We start from the raw sequence: 12,986 nt of genomic DNA, 5'->3' as shown, positions 1-12,986 counted from the left end.
CAGAAGCGAGTCAGTGACGAAACTGCATAGATACCCGGACGAGATTTCACAACGCCACTAGATATCAACAAATTACAACCAAGTCCGCAGTCTTGTGAAGTAACGCAGACTATTTCTTTTTCTTTTAGGGGCGAAGCTGGGGGGGGGGGGGGGGGGTCCGTCCTTCCTAGCTAGTGGTACGTGATCGCTTAGTTCTATGACTCGCTCAGCACGTGCGGACGGACGGACGGACAGACAGACAGACGGACGGACGGACGGACAGACAGACAGACAGACAGACAGACAGATAGATAGATAGATAGATAGATAGATAGATAGATAGATAGATAGATAGATAGATAGATAGATAGATAGATAGATAGATAGATAGATAGATAGACGGACGGAGGATTCACGGTTTACCGATGAAACCCTCCCAAGCTTTGCCCCACTCATCATCATTCACTCTGTGGATATGCTGTAATTTTTGTGAAGTGAGATTACTGATGCAACATTTTCTAAACATTGATGTTACAGTGTAGGAGGCAATCAGCAGAAACATAAGACGGAACGACGACGTGTGCAGTAATAGAGAGGCGCACAAACTGGAATGCCACCGAGAATACGATAAGCAACTGAGGAAGAAGAAACAAACGAAAATAAATAATCAAGGAAATGGGGACCCCAGGTTTGCACGTCGTTCGATTACACAGCAGGAAAATCGGGAGCATTTAGATTGAATCTCTCCAGAAATGAATTTGTCTAACACGCTCTTTAATTTGAAAAGCGAAGTGATCGGTAATCGTAAAACAATACCATCACTGCTGTTGGCTCTTCATCTCGGGAGTTTGCAGGTATGCGAGGATTCTCAATTAAACGACAAAACACTTCGGCTGGTAAGACGCCGGACGCGACTATATAGCTGGCCATTCGGAACTGATGCGGTTATCTTTCGTTCGAGTGTGCACCTGTTCGTTGAACTTTGCCTATCGCTGCGCTCAGCACTTGGAATTCGCGAAACATCACGCCGAGATATCTCTCTCGCTCTCTATACATAATTCATATTTAGCATGTGCAATCATTTCAAAAGAGCTTGGACATAACTGACTAAGTCAGATACACGGAACCAGCAGGCCAGTTTAGACACTCTATATACGTACGAGGCGGGCGATGCAGCGGGCATAAATCCTCGACTTCCAAATAAGGGCTCGTATTTGTTTTTTATTGTTTTTGTTTTAGTTGAGCCATAAACGCGTTTCGCGCATAATCTAACGAAAAATAAGGAACGGAGCGTCACACGCTTTCGCAAGGCCCAGGAGTCTGAAGCGGTGTTTTTTTCAGCGGGGAATGAAGAAAAAAGAAAAAAAAAGATGCAGGAGCGTTTACACAATCGTTCTGGGAAAGTGAACAGTACGAGTTTGGGGTTGGGCGCACACGACATAAAGTGGACAGCGTTCTTCTTAACCTTGGATGCCGAGAGGATCAATCGACGGGCGGTGCCACCGATCGATGGACGTCGGAAGCCCTCGGAGCACGAGGCGCCGGCGACTAGCGCAACCAGACACGAACCCAGCGCGGGATAAATAAACTCGGACATAAATCGCCCCCAGACAGGCGCGTACAAAGGAAAACGGCAGATCGCCAAAGTTGAGTAGCGGATGTTTTCACAAGACGACCTCGTAATATGTTCCCGTATACAGAAACGACTATTCGGTGTATGGCGGGAGTGCCCACCGAATTACCGCCTAGCATGATCTGGCGCACCGATAATACCGCGCACGGAATGGAGACTGTAAAAGAAAAAAAAAAAGCCATCGACTTTCTTCGCTCAGTCCGAAATTTGAGCCCATTCACAGGCGAATATGCACTACAACGTCAGAAAATAGAAAAGAGCGACCATTTGAGCTCGCAAAATAAGCAAATCAAAGAGAAAACGGGGGCGCTAGAAAACAATGAACGGCCATTCGATCACATACAAGGATTCGTAACCGACAGCTAGTGAGACAAACGAAAGAAAAACTAAGGTGCCTTAAACAGATGTAACTTAAAATTTGTTCAAATCGGCAGTAAAATATTTGCATTACTTCTACTGCGATGATTTAGATCATGCCGTAAAGTGAAACGCCGACTTCAGTTACTGTGGCGCACTGGTTCAGGGGACGTTCCACATTTGCTGGCTCCTGGTGAAAAACATTTGTAATTCGGCAAGAACCGTCAGAAAGTAGTATGATCATTACGATGAAAATCGCAGACAGTATAGCAAACGATAGTCAAGCATAACATGCATGTGAACATACAATATATTGCTGCAGCATATGCAATGTAAGTAACACCAGTGGTCATGATATCCAATTGCCTTCTTCTAAAGGTCAAGCACGGTGCTTAAATTTGTTCTGCATGCTGTGCCCCGAACAAGGTGTCAGTAGTGAAGGAATATAGCACGGCAAATTGCAAGCTTGTGTTTCGGCAAACATTCATTACGTAGTCTTCCTTGAGAATACGCCCGCGGAACTAGCAAGCTTGTTTCTCAATATGCATTGCATGGTCAGACCGTCTAATGCGAGAGTCGGAAGCATTCATTTATGTAGACAGACTGATCAACAAATAGCAGCTCATTTAATGATGAAATAGAAAAATACCAGGTAGTTTTTCTTTCTTCCTCACGGTAAGCAGGGGTAAGCAAATATGCCCTCCCGTAAGGTGTTTTGCCCAGGGTATCGGGGAAAAAAATTAAGCGCAATGCCCGCCATGAACTTGCTCCAGTTTTGTTTCAAGTTCGGCGCCTACACTTCACACGCAGATGCTAACATTGGGCACCCGAGCAACGTTAGAATATGCGCAGTTATTATGAACCAATCAATATCCGCAGATATTATGAATAACAAAATGGAAAGTGCAGACGAGTGCATAAATTTGCAGGGCCACCATTACGTCCCAGTTTGGCAGTATATATAAAAAAGGAGACGGCAGATAAACCGATAGGGACAAATCAAACCAGACGGAACATACAAGTATTTTGAAAGAAGCAACGATACACGCGTAGAAGAAAAAATAAAGTGACGAATGTTGATGGCAGCCAGTGCAGCAACGGCTTTAATTGGCAGAGACACTCTGTATAGGGAAAAAAGAGCGAGCTATCCTTGACGACGCAAATAGGAGTCGGATTAAAGCAACGGATGAAGCCCGTTACAAGGAGGGGGGGGGGGGGAAATATCGCCGACTGTCCTTGCCAGGCCCAGGGCTACCAGATAACAGAGTATGTTGCCAAAGAGCACAGCACCTGATCAGCATGAGAGTGTCGGCGAAACGCTGCGGACGTCGATTTCCCCGCATTGCACCAAGAACACCAATGAAGCGCGAAAAAAAAAAAAAGCAAGTACAAACAAGCCCTGCTGCAGCGAGCCTGTCCTTTCCTCGCAAAAGGGGGGGCCGTCCGTCTGCTCAGCGGTAGGAAGATGGCGCAAAAAAATAACACGGCCATAACAGCAAAATTACAAGCTCCCGAGAAGATACACTAGCGCGAGGGCCAGATGGGAGAGCCTGGCAGCAGCCCCTTTTGAAAGCTCCTCCATCCCCAGCTCTCGTTCAAAGAGGGCTCGGAGACGAGCGTAAAAAAAGACACACAGAACGGGAGGAAGCCCCCGCAGGGTTCCGGTGCAGAGCCAGCAATCAAACGAGCGAGGGAGAAACGAAGGCGGGCACTTTCGCGGCTCACACTAACCCGAGAAACTGCGGCGCTGGCCGAGTGAGGGAAAAGGAAATAATGGCAGCGTGGGCTGACAGCTTCGCCCCCCCCCCCCTCCGGTGCCCAGAATTCCAAGCAAGGGAGCTTCCCCAGAAAAAGCCCTCCGAGCAAGCGATGGAAGCCGGCTCCAGGCGGGCCCGATCGAACAGGCCAGCAGCATCCAGGTCGTCGCTATGGGAACGCCGCTGGAGAGGGAGCACTGCTACGCGGGCGGGTGCACAAAGACCGCCAGTGGCTCCGAGAGTGAAACAAACACACAAAACTGGTGCAAGGAATGGCCGCCGAAAGAAATAAAGAAGAAACGCGCGAAGAGCCGCACGAGCCAAGCAAAATACAAAAAGGAGAACAAGGAAGCGACGAGAGCCATTCCACCGCCTGTCGCCCACATTGTCTCACAAGAGTCTGCGCTGGCTGCTTCGCGGTCACACGAGAGGAGAATGGGAGAGAGAGAAAGCCGAGCAGGTTTGCGTAGCCCTTTTTGGATGATTATATCTTGACACCATAAACAGCGACACAGGCACGCGCCCTCTTTTAAAATGCAGCGGGCAAGGAAACGCGTTCATAAAAAAGGACACGAAAGGAAATATGACGAAATGGTGTAGTCGTCCGAGCGGAGTGTTGGCTCTTATTTCAGAACCCTGCTTGTCAGGCCATGTACTGAGCCGGGGTTATCGATGTCGACGCTGCCACTTGAACAGGGGAGTCTCAGTGGCACGCCCAGAAACGACACAGCTTGGGCCATCATGCATTTACGAGGGGGGGAGAAGGAGCGATATTCATGAAGCTCCGCAACAACTCTGCCGAGTGCTGCCTGATATGTGCGTCCTTAAGAAAGTACACGGTAAGCGGATGACGAGTCAGCTGAGCTATGCCGGACGCGCTTCTAGCGATTAAAGGTGAAAGATAAACAACAAAGTATGCAGCACCGGCAGCGCATCGATTAAACATAGCGAAATAATTTGAATTACAGTTGTGTCAACGCGTAGCTCAGAAATGTCATTTCACCACATGCTAGCGCACGCAGACAGGCTCAGTGTATGATACGTACTATACATAACAGGCTGCCTGCGCGATGCGTACAGTTGAACACAATAGTGGCATTCCACGAATACACGTTCATTACACGCGTTCGCGGCTGTTCCGTCACTCGCAGCGCCAACCAAAATGCCAAGCGCATCAGAGTGTCGAAAAACAGAGAGCCGGCGGTATTCAAACCTGCTGACCTTTTCGCTGAAGCCGCACGGCGTTAGCCATACGGGCTTTGTGCAAGAGACGGCTTCGAGGTACGACAACACAAGTGCGGATCCAACGCTCGAAGCGGTCGCTTTGAAGAGCCGGCCATTGGACCACGAGCCAAAAACATATGTGCAACTCTGTCTTCTCACCTAATGGCACAGCTGCAAATAAGAGTCGAGGGAAGGGCACAGGCGGTAAAAAAAAAAAAAAAAAAAAACACCGCTGCAAGTTTCCATACAACGGCCGCACAAACGGCGACATTCTTTCCTTCGCAGCAATCGCCGGCCGTCACGTTTTGCAGCAGGCCGCTAAGGCGCGCAGCACGACCCTTTTATCAACGCGAGGAAGGAACACACAGAGGGCACATCGAAGGGCAAAGCGGAATGTAGCGCCGTCAATCCGGCCGGCGGCAAGCACTGGGCGTATGGAAGGAGTTGAAACACGGGGCAGACCTGTAGAGGAGCACCAGTGCGCGCAGTTAAGCAGAGCACTGTCGGCCCCAAGGTGCCTGCACGCATTTTGAATGTTCACGCAACGAAAGAACGTTGAGCATGCGGACGGAGAAAGTGCGCAACCAAGCAGCGGCGTCCCAGCTAAAGAGCATCAACAGTGAACACGAGCAGCTTTTGAGCGGCACACACCGCATCGGGACAAACGAGGGGGGGGGGGGGGGGGCGTAAGGACAAAACCGCACAAAGAAAAAAAAAAAGCGCGGCGCAGGCATACAGCGGAAAGGACAAACGAAATAAATAAATAAAAAAACGCGTCCCTCTCGACCTGAGAAAAAAGTAAAGAACATACTCCCACCGACCTCGTTTCCTGCTTTTGTTGCGTCGCGGACGTTGCTTAGAGGCATGCCCGCCAAATGATGGCCACTGGAGAAAAGAAGAGCAAGGGCCGCACGAGAAAAAAGAAGGAAAAAAAACTTCCTTCAGGGCACCAGAGAGGCGGCCGCATGAAGAGCTTTCTCCAGACGCCGGCGGCGAGAAACCATTTGCGGAGCGATTACCGCCCTAGCAGACGACGAGCCGCGGGAAGGAATGCCCCGGAATATGGCGACCGCTTGACCGGCCAGACGCCCGCTCTCGACGTGTCCTAGGGCAGAGGGATTACTCTTCCTGCCAGAGCACAAACTCGCTTCCACATGTGTGACCGAAGATGTCTGTACGACTCCTCCTCATCAACATCATGCAGCCTAACAGGGCAAGGGCCTCTGCCACTCTTCCGCCAATCAACCCGGTAGGACTCCTCAATTGATCTAACAGCGGGCAATTTTAAAAGGATCACTAAGCCAACCTGTGCGGTTCCACTCTCGCCTTCAACTCACGCTCCTCAGAACTTTCATCGGGCTAAATACCGTTTTTACCGCATGTACATTCCCCGAAAAGACACTACACAAGATGAAATTAGTTTCATCTTGTTATGTAGAGAAATAGGGGTTGGAAAACCACATACACGACCCAACCATGCCAGCAGGCCATCTGGGACTGATAGATACACTTATAAACTCAAGGTTTAACAGCGCGAAAAAATACACGGCGTACAGGAAAAGGACGGGACAACCAACTAGCCCAGTCAGCCACTTTGTTAAGATACTTGTAAACTTCTACACGTTCCTATCACTATTTCGTGGATGTCAGGAAGAACAAGAGGCTTGAACAGGACTCCCTGGGGGAATGGACAAGCACGACAACGCAAAACGCAGTGCGCAATATTACATGACAATGGCTGCGCAGGGTATGAATGTTAATGCGCGGATGGTATATTGGGCATATCTAGGACAAATAACGGTCCACTCGACATTTGACCTTGGAATGACCTTGGTCGAATATGACCGTTGACAAGCGCAGTTTGTGATAAGACTGCAACCCGTGCGAGTTGCAATCGGTTGATACTTCAGTGTAACAGTGCGCAACAAAACAACTGGACCAAAAGTGGAAGGAACCACACACACATCAAGCGCCGAGACGCAACTCTAAGTTAGTGCTTTCGCAGAATACATATATGCTGCTTGGCGAAAACCATTTTTTTTTTTTGCCTGTCCTGCAAACAAATGAAAGTGTAGCTGAAGGCTGCAGGCAGGAGGAGCAAGCGACAAGGTTGCGGACAGAAATACCGAAACGACCGCATCCCAGCGCTCATTCAACTGGGCCATACGTTCCCCTCCCCGCTTTTCCTCCTCTTTATTATTGTTTTGCCAAGCAGCAGCCATCATAAAAGTGGGCCTCGGTCAATAATGTTAAGAGAGATGTTCACCTCGCATTAGGCCAGACAGAACGAATCGTTACGCTGATAGCAGCAGCTGTAAACTGTGCTCGCTTGGACAAAAGATAAGCACGTAATCTCATCCGATATCAGTCGAACTACCCATTACTCGCGTATCCTATCGCGAAGCGGACACAAGCGCTATTCTTGAAACACGTCATGCGAGGCTCGAAGCCGCATACGCCCGCCCATTCGCCCATACACGTCCGCATCAACGCGACGCCGCTTGAAACTGCGCCAGAACTATAACGCCTGCTGCCGCTCAGGGTCTGGCTTTATCAGCTGCACGCACTCACGCCTTAGGCACGCGTAGTACGCGAGAACGAAAAAGCGGGTATAAAGATGCGACCGATGTCGGATCAAGTACTCGCCAATAAAAAAAACAGCATATATACGAGGTCAATTTAGATTACTATTGATTGATTGATTGATTGATTGATTGATTGATTGATTGATATGTGGGGTTTAACGTCCCAAAACCACCATATGATTAGGAGAGACGCCGTAACGCCGTAGTCGAGGGCTCCGGAAATTTCGACCACCTGGGGTTCTTTAACGTGCACCCACATCTGGGCACACGGGCCTACGACATTTCCGCCTCCATCGGAAATGCAGCCGCCGCAGCCGGGATTCGAACCCGCGACCTGTGGGTCAGCAGCCGAGTACCTTAGCCACTAGACCACCGCGGCAGGGCAGATTACTACTATCCATGCCGTGAAGTCGGCAGTGTCTGTGTTGTCACCGATACGTTGTTAATCAAACGGCTTGTTAAAGCCTTACTCAATTGGCGGTGAATGTCTCGAATTTCCGGGAAGGTAGTTCAGTGCCTGCAACACACCAGTGTAGATGTGACTGTCCTGGGTCCGACCACTAAATTGGCTCCGTCAAAGTATTGCGCAAGCCCAACGCGAGGCGTCCGCTGTAGCCTTCGACAGCTTTAAGCGGCATGGGGACTCGCATTAACGCGTTAATTCAACGCAAGCGAGTACAGTCTACGGTTGGTGTAATTGAAAGCATTGCGTTCTCTCGAGCAGCTTATCGGCACGCTCACGAGGGCGGGTAAAACGTAGGCGGATGTATCTCCCTGCTCGGGAGTCTGACAAAGAGCGATAACGAAAGTAAGTGGAATCGTGACACCGGCCAAAGATGGCGGTATCTCTGGCGACACTTCTGGCTGTGCGGTATCTCAGCCGCAGCATCAACGAACACAAGTTCGTGATTGCTGGCCCGCGACGGGCTGGCATGATTTCTTTATTAAGCGCATGCTGACACGCGACGAAAAACGATAAAGCAATTGTGTGTGTCGCAGTTTCGTTTTGCGTCTCTTGGCTCGGGAGTGTGCGCTTAAAAAGAAACGACGGACTACCGACTCGCCCAAAAAATGCGCATGGTGTTCACATGCACATTCTGAAACGGGACAAGATTGCACTGCAGGGACACGCTCTATGTCCTTCACAATGACCTTCGAAACCAAGAATGAGCAGAGAAAGATAGCACGATTAACTCGTTTTCTCCACTACACGCGCTGGACAGCGATCAATCCTCATCTGGCCTTCCTCCATTTAGTCCGATTGTTTTGGTGATCGACACCGTGAATCTGAAAGCTTGCCCTCATTTACCTGCACATTATTGCGGACGAAAAGGGCAGCAGGAATGTGCATTGACTGCCCAGGGACTGACGATGTATGTTTTAACGAGGTGTGATCTCGCAACCGAAACTCGCCCACCCCGGCTGTCACATTGACCTATGTGAGAGAACAAAAACCCTGGCCATGAGTTGCTTGCACACATCGCAGTTAACTCGGCCTCTGCCCCCCGTGCCCCGTCCAGGCACCGAGGCACGGCCCGAGCACCTTGTCGCGCGCAGCAGCCTGGGACGCAGCACCTGGCACGAGGTGACTCATCCTGGCACGCAGCAGCAAGCGGCCACTGACCCCGCTCTCTCTCGCGGGCGGACCTCCTTTCCGGCGGCCTTTCATGCCACGCTAAGCCAGCAGTTTACCGCCGCCGCTCGCATTAATAACAACGTCAGCCACGTCTTCGCAATGCTCTCCGCACGTGACGTATTGAATGTGTGCTGCAGCTATTTCTTGCAGTGAATTCCGCCATCATGGCACCACCCCCTTCACAGCAGCCGAAAAGACACTCGTGCATCAACTTCCTCGCCTCTCAGTGTAGTGACAAGCTGCGAATTCGGGCTCTGGGAATGCTTGAAGAAGGCTTTCGGAAAACTGAAACGCTGCGTACGGAAATGCAGCCGCCAAGGCCTGAAATCGAAGCCATGTCTTGGGATTTAGCGGCTGGGTTCATCTTAGCCGCTAAGCTAACATACCGTATCTTAGCGGATAAGGTGGATGTCAAAAGATCTTTTTTTTTTTTTCAAAAGCCATTAATTGTGTTCCACAACTGTCATAAGCTGGTGCGTCAGAGCATATCCGGTCTCAAAGGACAGCTCGGTCTTTTTTTTTTTCTCCTTTTCGATTGGCCGACCAAATTGGTGTGACGTAAAAGGACGATATACGGTCATCCCGACACGCCGCTACGCATGTACGCTCGCCAGAGGCAATGAGCGGTCAGTTCAAAGCACGATGTGTGGTTCACAGTAGGCGGTTCACTTTGGCAAATATCCCTTACAAAAAAAAATATGAAAAACTTTAGAAGAAATGTTAAAGCGATTACACGACAGCGCTACCCTGCTCAGCCATTCCGGGCTGGTACATAACTATACATATGTTTTCAATACGTTACTTAGCCCTACAACATCAACGTACATTACATAACATTATGCAGCTGTGTTTCTTCGGTCGGATATATTCTGAACTCATATTAGTCAACTCTCCGTGCGGCTGCGTGCCCCACCGCAGCGGTTGGGCTGGTTTGCGAACGCTCGACGACGAAAACATTAAAAATCAAATATATTAAGCGCGCTTCCTGTTAACGGTGAGTGAAGAACGTTAACACTATATGACAAGGGGAAAAAAAAGTCCGTTTCGCAATATTGTGTCAGTACTCCTCTAAGCCGAGTTGGCAGGTTGGGATAGATGTGGCTATACATAGCTCCAGATGAGGCCAACCTGTACAAACACTAATTTCAAGACGCCCACTCAAACGACCCTGTGGTCAAGCTCTTACGTGACGCTTGAGCGCCCATTCGTCTGCTTTCTGCGTAGCAGGCCCCTTTTGCGCAGTCTTAAATGTGGGTCGCAAGAACATGGCACCGTGCAAGCACAGTACGAGCCAGAGCCGTTGCCATGCGCGATGAGGATTGCCTCATCGCGCATGGCAACGTTTCCCTCTGCGCTATATAACACGGTACACGCGGGAGGAAAGAAACTATAGCGCCGATGGGCTGCAGTCCAAGTTTGTGAGGTAAAACATTTCGCTCAAAGCTAACCAGTGCTCTCTTTCTTTGCTGAATTAAAATACCGGTGTAATATATGCTGTAAATTTAGCTAAACATGGAGGATCGCTTGCTTTGTTATGCATATTATATTATGCGCGATTATGCGCCTCGTGTACGAGCTTACAAACAGATATTTCAACAGCGCTTAAAGCTTTAACAACCAGTGTGCATGGCAGCTTGGGCTAGTTGGTATGGCATGACGATAGTTATAGCGCGAGAACAAAACAACGACACGGAGACAAGAAGGACACGAAAGACACGAGCGCTCGTGTCTTTCGTGTCCTTCTTGTCTCTGTGTCTCGTCATTTTGTTCTCGCGCTATAACTATCGTTTAACAACCACTTTAACTCCGGGTCGGCTACCTTTGTACCGATTCTGACGAACTACATAAACTACAATAATAAAACCAATATAATAATAATAATAATAATAATAATAATAATAATAATAATAATAATAATAATAATAATAATAATAATAATAATAATAATAATAATAATATCTAGGGTTTAGCGTCCCAAAACCACCGTATGATTATGAGAGATGCCGTATAGTGGAAGGCACCGGAAATTTAGGCCACCTGGGGTTCCTTAACGTGCACCTAAGTCTAAACACACGGACCTAAAACATTTTCGGCACCGCCACGGTGGTCTAGTTAGTGGCTAAGGTACTGGGCTGCTGACCCGCAGGTCGCGGGATCGAATACCGGCTGCGGCGGCTGCATTTCCGATTGGAGGCGAAAACGCTGTAGGCCCGTCTGTTTAGATCTGAATGCACGTTAAAGAACCCCAGGTGGTCGAAATTTCGGAAGCCCTCCACCACGGCGTCTCTCATATACCATGCGGTGGTTTCGGGACGTTAAACCACAGATATCAATAACACATTTCGCCTGCATCGAAAATGCAGACGCCGCAGCCGGAATCCTATCGCGCGGCCGGCCATAATAAAACGAATTGATCGAGTGATGGCCAGACGGGCACGTATGGTGTCGCTTATGAGCCGCCAAAAACGAAAGAATTGCGCATATGTATAACCCGACTGTAAAAGAAACATGTAAAATGTTTAATTTTTTTCTATAAGTGCTTTTCACCGGCAGAGCTGTATCTCCAGACCACAAACATCCGCACATCCGGGGCAGCGACAATATGTACAGTGACATCAGCGACGCCGAAAGCAATGCAACAAAACTTCTAAACAAAAAATAAAACGGGAAGGAGAACGAAGCAGGTGAAAGCATTTAATATACAGTCTCTATCATCACGCATATAAGAGACAGAAAGGCCAGGAAATAAAAAAAAACAGTCTGACAAAACACAAGTCAGCGGCAGATTGCGCCCTGAGGAAGTCCATTGTGCAGATCGACAGATAGACTGAAAGCAATGCAACAAAACTTCTAAACAAAAAAATAAAACGGGAAGGAGAACGAAGCAGGTGAAAGCATTTGATATACAGTCTCTATCCTGACGCATATAAGAGACAGAAAGGCGCCTGAAGAAGTCCACTGCGCAGATCGACAGAGAGAGCGCCGTGATGAGGCGGGCACGGATGCCGAACCGGCGTCATCCGGCGCGCACAAGGAGGGGCCCACACTCACCAGCGCCGGACTGGGCGGTTCGTCGGAGTTGCGCACATGCCACGTCAGAGTCTCCTCGACGAGAAACGCCGCGAACGGGTCCTCGTACACGCGAATCCACTCGCGTCGCTTCCAGTCGGCGTTGTCAAACTCCACCAGAACCTGCGAGCAGCAAAAACGGGTTGGGGCCGTCATTTCCACTTGATAGGTTAGTTAATTTACAATTGTTGCCGTTTTCTTCCCACGTATATATCTGCTGACATTGTTTTTTTATCATGTAGTTCATTTTCGATTATGCTTTGTACCATTGACAATCATGCATCTGTTCAATTGTGTTTTCGCCTCCCCCTTATGTAATACCCCGCAAGGGGCATTTAAGGGTTCAATAAATGATGGTGATGATGATGCGCAGCAGCCACTGCCGAAGGCGTCACAGCCGTTTCAACGGATAATGTTACACACGCATTTTTTTTTCTAAAATTAAATCTACGTAAGGAGAGGTTGGTACGAAATATGTGACGCCGGCTACTCCTTCTTGCACAACAGTCGACATCGCATATTAGGTAAAAAAAACAACACAAGGCTACACACATATGTATACATCGCAAAACATTTACGCACCGAGTCCAAGCTTTTCAGTACAGATTGTGTCCACACAAAACATCAAAGCTCACTAGGATACCAAAGGTGAACGTGTCACCTAAATGCTGAACTGTTTTCACAAAGATATTGTAGTGAAACACCAAGAATATTGTTGTATCATGGATACTGCCGTGACACAATAA

The 12,986-nt window shown here is 48.8% G+C and overlaps 1 protein-coding gene and 1 long non-coding RNA gene across 5 annotated transcripts in view; one reads left to right on the top strand and one right to left on the bottom strand.

The window, feature by feature from the left end:
• Nucleotides 1-12,986, bottom strand: part of LOC119175870 (uncharacterized) — a 273,943-nt gene that overhangs the window by 162,424 nt on the left and 98,533 nt on the right. For all 4 annotated transcript variants that reach the window (XM_037426886.2, XM_075876320.1, XM_075876321.1 and 1 more), the window contains exon 2: nt 12,223-12,363. In XM_037426886.2, coding sequence (XP_037282783.2) covers nt 12,223-12,363 — 141 coding nt within the window. The remainder of the gene's footprint in view (nt 1-12,222; nt 12,364-12,986) is intronic.
• Nucleotides 1-12,986, top strand: part of LOC142775027 (uncharacterized) — a 32,996-nt gene that overhangs the window by 16,750 nt on the left and 3,260 nt on the right. The gene's annotated exons all lie outside the window — the stretch shown is intronic.

This window comes from Rhipicephalus microplus, chromosome X (genome assembly GCF_043290135.1).
Source record: "Rhipicephalus microplus isolate Deutch F79 chromosome X, USDA_Rmic, whole genome shotgun sequence".
Classification (NCBI taxonomy): Eukaryota; Metazoa; Arthropoda; class Arachnida; order Ixodida; family Ixodidae; genus Rhipicephalus; species Rhipicephalus microplus.
The sequence above is the reverse complement of the archived record's forward strand: the minus strand, read 5'-3'. Positions and strand labels throughout refer to the sequence as shown.